The 8,806-nt window shown below is 36.7% G+C and overlaps 1 protein-coding gene across 1 annotated transcript; it reads left to right on the top strand.

The window, feature by feature from the left end:
• Positions 1-1,696: 1,696 nt before the first annotated feature.
• LOC120131448 (protein LIGHT-DEPENDENT SHORT HYPOCOTYLS 6-like) lies at positions 1,697-2,377 on the top strand. Its single transcript, XM_039148439.1, has one exon. It carries the CDS (start codon positions 2,048-2,050, stop codon positions 2,360-2,362), a length of 315 nt encoding a protein of 104 aa, XP_039004370.1. The 5' UTR covers positions 1,697-2,047; the 3' UTR covers positions 2,363-2,377.
• Positions 2,378-8,806: the final 6,429 nt, after the last annotated feature.

The following is an 8,806-nucleotide window of genomic DNA, read 5'->3' as shown; positions in this document are numbered from 1 at the left end:
TGGTTGGTTAGATAACATGAAATTATTAATTTGCTTTCATTTAAATAATTATCATTATTTATTTTAAAAAATGGTATTATGATAACTTTTTTTTTAATTTATTTTCTTGTTTTTAAAGAAAAGATAAGTGATTGAGGTATCGCGGTGGAGTGAGCTTACTTTGAACATTGTTGCATTGCACCCTGGTCAAGTAGTTGATCACCAGCACGGTAATAAGCTCATCACGCCACATTTTGACGATTTTGACGTCTTTGTTTGTCCATCAAAGTGTCATTCAGTTCAGCTAAGTGCTTATTTTTCTAACAGGAAGGAGCAATAATGAGCTAAGCATAGCTCTTATCATACCTTATATTGACCGCTCCCGAAGTTTATGGCATGCCCACTACTATCCAACCAACCCGACATACACCAAAATTTTCTTCTCTAATGTCCAATTTCAATGACTTAAATCGCCTAAACATACTATTTCTAGTGATTTCCCATCACCCGAAGTTTACGTTCACCAAATCATTAGCAACATCATTTCTCACGAGGACTTGAACCCAGCACACAATATATTTAACGAAATTTCATCTAGTGCTTGTATGTTAATGTGGTGTTGAATACATTTTTGCTTGAAAATTCCAACTATTAACCAAACCGCATGGATACATCAAAAATCTAAAAAAAATCGGCTTTCTGGACAAACTTTGATTTTTTTTTAATTGTATGTCCAAATCATTATATTTTTATTGAGAAAATAATTGGATTCGTTTAATTTTATAAAGATTTATGCATCATAATAATAGGTACTCCGTAATTTTAAAATTTATTAAAGGAAAAACAGATGTGTGGTACAAGATAAATTATTCATGCCTATGTTCTCTCATATTGTGCGAATGATGTTAGTGATTAAATTTGGGCCAAAGATACCTTGACAACAAACAGACAGTAGCTAATATCTATTCTTACTATTAAAATTGCTCCATAGCTTTCCCTTTCCCCTCATCACTGATTTGCCTCCCAATTATCGTCTTCTTCTCCATTTATTGTTTATTTCATCATTATATCCATATACATTACACAAATATATGTGTCTTATGTTCATTTCTAAAAATAATTATTATATTTTTCTAAACTATTCTGTTAATTTTTTTTAAAAAAAATCATTAATATATTTTATATATTAAAAACATTGAAATAAAATTTATAAACAAATATTATATTATATAATATAATATAAAGGAATAAATCTATCTAAATGAATGGTTGTTATTCCTAATCAGGTTTGAACATCAAAGAATAAGGGATATTTAAGATTTTATTATTAAATGATTGAGAGTTTTCAGAAAAATATTAAGACTTATAACACCCTAAATCAATAAAAAAAACTCTAAAAATACTAAGACTTATAAGTAACCTAAATTAATAATAAAAAAACTCTAAAAATGTAAGACGAAGATGCGTTACTGTTGTGGATCCAGCATTGTTTCCCACGTATTTTCCGTATGGATATGATTTACCTTTTTATTGCTGTAATATAATTCTATTACAAAACATTTATTCAAAAATAAAATAAAATAAAATTCTATTACAAAACAGTGTCTAATAATTATTGGTTAACAATTATTGTGTGTGCGCATATGTATATATATATATATATAGATAGTGGTACCGGTGATCGACATTTCAAACCCCTTGTTCTTCTTATCTAAATTATAATCAAATGCAGAGTATTAGGAACACGGAACCAAAGAAAGCATCCTTAATCCAACTACTGTTTCTGCATATGCGTCCGTTGTTGTAGCTTCACCACCCTAGCTAGCCAGCAATCCAATAAGCTAATTAAACTCAACATGTCAACCGCCGTAGCAGCAGCAGCAGCAGCCGCCGCAAGAGTCTCATCTAACCACAGTTCTCATCATCGAGTAATCAGCAAGCAGTGAACCATCAACGTTGGACACCCTTGTTCCCACCATCGCCACAACCCGCACTGCTCGTCCCGGCTTTTAGCCGTTATGAATCACAGAAGCAACGTGACTGGAACGCGTTCGTGCAGTACCTGAGGATGCATCACCCACACTTGCATCTCTCCCAGTGCAGCGGCGTACACGTTCCCGAGTTCTTGGAAGATCGGTTCGGGGACACCCAAAACTGCCCCTTTTTGGTGAACCGGCCTGAACCACCACCACCGCCATGCTCTTGCCCCCTCAATGAAGCCTGGAGCAGCTTGGACGGTCTGGTCGGACGGCTCCGTGTGGCTTTTGAGGAGAATAGAGGCCAACCGGTGATGAACCCTTTCAGTGCTCGAGTTGTAAAGCTGTACCTGAGGGAAGTGAAGGAGTCTCACTCTCAAGCTAAGGCTAGAGGAAACAGCTTATAGCTTAAAAAACAAAGAAGAAATTCAACAGCCGCTGATAATTATACAGCTTGGGTGGTCCTGGCTCATATATGTTGTTGGTCGCTCTCACTGGACTGGACTACTAATCTCCAGCTTTTTCTTTTCTTCATGCATCAGATTAATGCAAGAAAATTAAACACACTGTTTAGATTCTCCATGTTTGATTTTATTTTAATACTCAATTTTATGCTTTTATTACAAAATTCATGATAGATGACCTTGAAAATCTACTTTACGTAAAATCTTTTGAAATCTCATTAGCGACGATATCTATAAATAACACATTAGCGACGATATCTGTCATTTTTTAATAAAATAATCCTTGTGTTTAAGATTAAATCGATGTCTATAAATAATTTCAATTTCTGTTGGATCATAAACTTGATCCATTATGGGAGCCTAAACCCAAACCCAAACTAAATTGATATCATTACTTACATCATTTAATTAAAGATGTCATTGCTTACATCATTTAATTAATGATGTCATTGCTTACATCAATTTAGTTAGGTGAGAGTTAGATATTTGTTGAATTTGTAATGGTTTAAATTAGTTTATTTGTGTGGTGTAGGATTGTTCTTGAGTAGTATAAATATCCCTTCCCATTTTAGTTTTAAGCATCAAGAAAAATTAAGAGCTTCTAAGTGAGTGAAGAAGCAAAGTCTTATAAGAGTGAGTTGTAGTTCTTGTTTTTGAGTGAGAGTACTCTTGTAATATTTGTTTGAGTTTCAATAAAAGTTGTTTGTGTGAGTGTTTTATTTACAACAAAGTGGCATCAGAGCGAGTTGGAAAGATCGAAGGTCTCGACGAGAGGAATACGACGCCGCCAGAATTTTCTCAATCTGAGTTCTGACGCACCGCCACGCACCGCCGGAAGACTGCTGCCAGAAAATCGAGTTGACTCACCGAGTTGAGCCGAGTCAGCCGAGTTGGAGCCCTTGACCGAGTTGTCTAAGTCCCTCCAAAGTTTTTTTTTCATCGTTCCGGATTCATCCGTGCAATCGGATTTTACAAAATCTCATTATATTGAGAGATATGGCAAATGGTATGGCACCATTCCAAGTTCCAACACTCAACAACAACAACTACTACAATTGGAGTATCAAAATGAAGGCACTTCTTGGATCACAAGATGTGTGGGATATCATAGAGAAAGGCTATAACGAGCCTGCGGATGATGATGCTTTTGATACTCTTACACCAGATCAAAAGACAACTTTGAAGGATTCAAGAAAGAGAGACAAGAAGGCTCTCTACCTCATCTATCAAGCATTAGATGATGATGGTTTTGAAAAGATTTCAAGTGCAAGCTCTAGCAAGGAAGCGTGGGAGAACCTGCAAACCTCTTACAAAGGATCCGAGCAAGTGAAGAAGGTTCGTCTCCAAACATTAAGAGGTGAATTCAAATCCTTAAACATGAAAGCATCTGAGTCTATTTCAGATTATTTCTCAAGAGTAGTAGCTGTTTCTAATCAATTAAAAAGAAATGGTGAAAAGTTAGACAATGTGAGGATAATAGAGAAGATACTCCGTTCGTTGGATCCCAAATTTGAGCACATCGTCGTGACGATTGAAGAAACTAAAGACTTGGAAGAAATGAAGATCGAACAGCTCCAAGGATCATTGCAAGCATACGAAGAGAAGCATAAAAAGAAGCATGAGTTTACTGAGCAACTCCTCAAGCTGCAACTCAAGGATATGCATGAGAGCCAACGCAATGATAGAAACCAACGTGGCCAAGGCAGAGGTAGAGGCCATGGACGAGGTGGAAGTCGAGGTCGTGGACGAGGCTGGAATTACAACAATAACAATTCCAACAATAACTATGAGAAAGGAGAAAACTCAACACGAGGCCGTGGAAGAATTAATCCAAACTCAAAGTATGACAAATCTCAAATTCGATGTTATAATTGTCAAAAATTTGGGCATTATGCTTCAGAATGTAGAGCTCCCAACAACAAAATTGAGGAAAAGGCCAATTACGTGGAGGAAAAGACAGATGGCAAAGAAACTCTTCTTCTAGCACGAAATGAAACTGGTGGTGGCCAAGCAAATTCCTGGTATCTTGACAGTGGTGCAAGCAATCACATGTGTGGAAGGAAAGACATGTTTGTGGAGCTAGACGAGTCAGTAAGTGGAAATGTTTCGTTTGGAGATGATTCCACAATAGCAGTGAAAGGGAGAGGTAACATTCTTATCCGTTTGAAAGATGGGAGACATCAATTTATTTCAAATGTCTACTATGTGCCCAATATGAAAAGTAACATTTTAAGTTTAGGGCAACTGGTAGAGAAAGTTATGATATTCATATAAATAATTATAATCTTTCTATAAAAGATGATAAAAATAACTTCATTGCTAAAGTGCCGATGTTAAAGAATAGAATGTTCTTGATCAACATACAAAATGATGTTGCAAAGTGCCTGAAAGCTTGCTACAAAGATGCATCATGGCTTTGGCATCTTCGATTTGGGCATCTCAATTTTGGAGGTCTAGAGCTATTATCTAAGAAGGAGATGGTGAAAGGACTACCTCACATCAACCATCCTGACCAGCTCTGTGAAGGGTGTCTAGTCGGGAAACAATTCAGGAAAAGCTTTCCAAAGGAGTCAGAGACAAGAGCTAAGAAGCCACTTGAGCTCATCCATACCGATGTGTGTGGACCGATCAAGCCAAGCTCTCTCGGTAACAATAACTATTTTCTTCTATTCATTGATGATTTTTCAAGAAAAATCTGGGTATATTTCTTGAAACAGAAGTCAGAAGTTTTTGAAGTCTTCAAGAAGTTCAAAGCAGCAGTGGAGAGAGAAAGCGGTAGAAAGATCAAAGCCATGAGATCCGATCGAGGTGGAGAATTTACTTCCAGGGAGTTTCAAGAGTTCTGTGAAGCAAATGGAATTCGTCGACCAATGACAGTTCCTAGATCCCCCCAGCAAAATGGTGTGGCAGAAAGAAAGAATAGAACAATCCTCGACATGGCACGAAGCATGCTCAAAAGCAAGAAACTACCCAAAGAATTTTGGGCGGAAGCAGTATCGTGTGCAGTCTACTTGTCAAATCGATCTCCAACAAGAAGTGTATGGGAAAGACACCGCAAGAGGCATGGAGTGGAAGAAAGCCTGGCATTTCCCACTTGAGAACCTTTGGAAGTATAGCCCATGTTCACGTACCAGACGAGAGAAGAACGAAGCTTGATGATAAAAGCGAGAGTTTTATCTTCATCGGCTATGATGCTAATTCGAAGGGCTACAAGTTGTACAATCCAGACAATAAGAAGTTTGTGATTAGTCGAGATGTGGTCTTCAACGAAGAAGAAGAATGGGATTTTAACTCTCATACAGATGACTTAAATTTCTTTCCTCGGTTTGAAGAAGATGAGCAGACAATGAGGGAGCAACTAGATGAATCTCAACAAGAGCTTACAACTCCACCCACTTCACCAACATCAACCACTCAAGGAGACTCATCACCTTCATCATCGTCAAGTGGGAGTCAAAGTGAAAGAGTTGTGCAACGCACAAGAAGCCTTAGAGATCTCTATGAGGTAACTGAACGACAAGATAATCTTACATTATTTTGTTTGTTTGCCGATTGTGAACCAGTGAGCTTTCAAGAAGCGGTACAAGAAAAGAAATGGAGAGATGTGATGGACGAAGAAATCAAGGCCATCGAGAAGAATGACACATGGGAACTTACCTCACTTCCCAAGGGACATAAGGCGATAGGTGTCAAATGGGTGTACAAAACAAAGCAAAATGCCAAATGAGAGATTGAAAGGCACAAGGCGAGGCTAGTTGCTAAAGGCTATAGTCAAAAGGCTGTAATTGACTATGATGAGGTATTTGCTCTTGTTGCTCGATTGGAGACTATCAGACTAATCATTTCTTTGGCAGCTCAAAACAAGTGGAAGATACAACAGATGGATGTAAAGTCCGCCTTCCTAAATGGAGTTCTTGAAGAGGAACTTTACATTCAGCAACCATCAGGCTATGAAGTCAAAGGGCATGAAGACAAGGTGTTGAAGTTGAAGAAGGCTCTTTACGGGCTAAAACAAGCACCAAGGGCATGGAATAGCCGAATCGACAAGTACTTCCAAGAGAATGGTTTCAACAAATGTCCCTACGAGCATGCTCTATATATCAAGATCAAAGATGAAGATATTTTGATCGTGTGCATCTACGTGGACGATTTGATCTTCACCGGAAGCAACCCAAGCATGTTTAATGAATTCAAGGATGTGATGATGAAGGAATTCGAGATGACAGACATGGGGCTCATGGCGTACTACCTTGGCGTTGAAGTTAAGCAACAAAAGGATGGAATTTTCATTTCACAGGAAAGCTATGCAAAGGAGATCCTAAAGAAGTTCAAGATGGAGAACTGTAAGCCAATAAGCACACCAACAGAATACGGGATCAAGATGTCCAAACATGAAGAAGGTGAAAGTATAGATCCAACATTCTTCAAAAGTTTGGTGGGAAGTCTACGCTATCTAACTTTCACGAGGCCCGATATTCTTCACGCAGTTGGATTGGTTAGTCGTTACATGGAATCTCCAACAACCACCCATTTTAAAGCCACAAAGAGAATTCTTCGCTATCTGAAAGGTACAATTGACTCTGGCTTGTTCTATTCAGTTTCTAATGATTACAAGCTTGTTAGATATAGCGACAGTGATTGGGGTGGAGACATAGATAATCGAAGGAGCACTACTGGATTCGTATTTTTTCATGGGAGATACTGCTTTCACATGGATGTCAAAGAAACAACCGATTGTCACATTGTCCACTTGTGAAGCGGAATATGTTGCTGCTACCTCATGTGTTTGTCATGCAATTTGGCTTAGAAATCTATTGAAGGAGATTGGTTTGATACAAGAAGAGCCTACCAAGGTTTGTGTCGACAACAAGTCAGCCATTGCCTTAGCGAAGAATCCAGTATTCCATGATCGAAGCAAGCACATTGATATTCGCTACCACTATATAAGGGAGTGTGTTGCAAGAAAAGATGTGGAAGTTGAATATGTGAAGTCACAAGATCAAGTTGCTGATATTTTTTACCAAGCCACTGACCAGCGAAGACTTCTTAAGATTAAGGAACCTACTAGGGGTCACGAGATCAAGTTTAAGGGAGGGTGTTGGATCATAAACTTGATCCATTATGGGAGCCTAAACCCAAACCCAAACTAAATTGATGTCATTACTTACATCATTTAATTAAAGATGTCATTGCTTACATCATTTAATTAATGATGTCATTGCTTACATCAATTTAGTTAGGTGAGAGTTAGATATTTGTTGAATTTGTAATGGTTTAAATTAGTTTATTTGTGTGGTGTAGGATTGTTCTTGAGTAGTATAAATACCCCTTCCCATTTTAGTTTTAAGCATCAAGAAAAATTAAGAGCTTCTAAGTGAGTGAAGAAGCAAAGTCTTATAAGAGTGAGTTGTAGTTCTTGTTTTTGAGTGAGAGTACTCTTGTAATATTTGTTTGAGTTTCAATAAAAGTTGTTTGTGTGAGTGTTTTATTTACAACAATTTCTTCGTTATTTATTATACGTGATTTGTACTGTTATTAATAAGATTAAAGAATTGAATATCTAGACAGAATTGTTAGAGTCTAGTTTTCCTTTGTTGATGTATAGTTCATCTCTTCTTCTTCTTTTGATCGGCAACGGCACTAATTTTAATATTAGTTGTCGATCGTCAATATTCTTTATTATCTATTTCTTTTCTTATATTGTATCCATGTTTTCTTTTGTTTTTTTTATTTTCAATAAGTATGCATGTACGACACGTTTTCATTTGCCTTTGTGGCACCTTTTTTTTAATCTTTTGGCATGTTTTTTCCGGTCGCTTAGTCATTTTTTGAATTTATCTTTTTTCTAAGGGTTTATTTGATATCGTCGTGACTAATTAAGATGGTGCTTATCTGATATCTTGTCGATCTACTCTACTTTGGACCCTCGGATTATATTTGAATATCTGATTTGCATTCGTGTATAGCTTTTCAAGTCGATCGAGCCTGATTTGCTATTTACCGATGGTCTTTTAATAACTTGATCCCCTTTTATGGTTCATTTGTTGATACAGTCAAATTTGTTTGTATCTTTGTCTCAGTTTCTTAGTTAGATTTTTAATATTTTCTTGTATGGTCCTTATGTGATCTTAAGTTACTAGTTTTGTTTAAATGATTATAGAAAAATTTTTTAATTATGTGTCTAATTAACGATTGTGGTTGTAAATCTTTATTATAATTTGGGATATTTGTTATAAAAAAATGAATATTATGTAATATATATAAGGAAATAACAGTTTAAGGAATTGCATGCTTGAATTATTGCAGAATAGCATATAAATATGCTTAATAATTAGATAAAGAAAAAACAAGTGTTTTAATTGGAGAGGAAAATGCAAAGCTGATGCT

The sequence above is a fragment of the Hibiscus syriacus genome, unplaced genomic scaffold, assembly GCF_006381635.1.
Source record: "Hibiscus syriacus cultivar Baekdansim isolate YM2019G1 unplaced genomic scaffold, ASM638163v2 tig00110556_pilon, whole genome shotgun sequence".
NCBI lineage: Eukaryota > Viridiplantae > Streptophyta > Magnoliopsida > Malvales > Malvaceae > Hibiscus > Hibiscus syriacus.
The sequence above is the reverse complement of the archived record's forward strand: the minus strand, read 5'-3'. Positions and strand labels throughout refer to the sequence as shown.

Coding starts and splice junctions, on each gene's coding strand:
- LOC120131448 (XM_039148439.1), top strand. CDS start 2,048: ATGCATCACCCACACTTGCATCTCTCCCAGTGCAGCGGCGTACACGTT.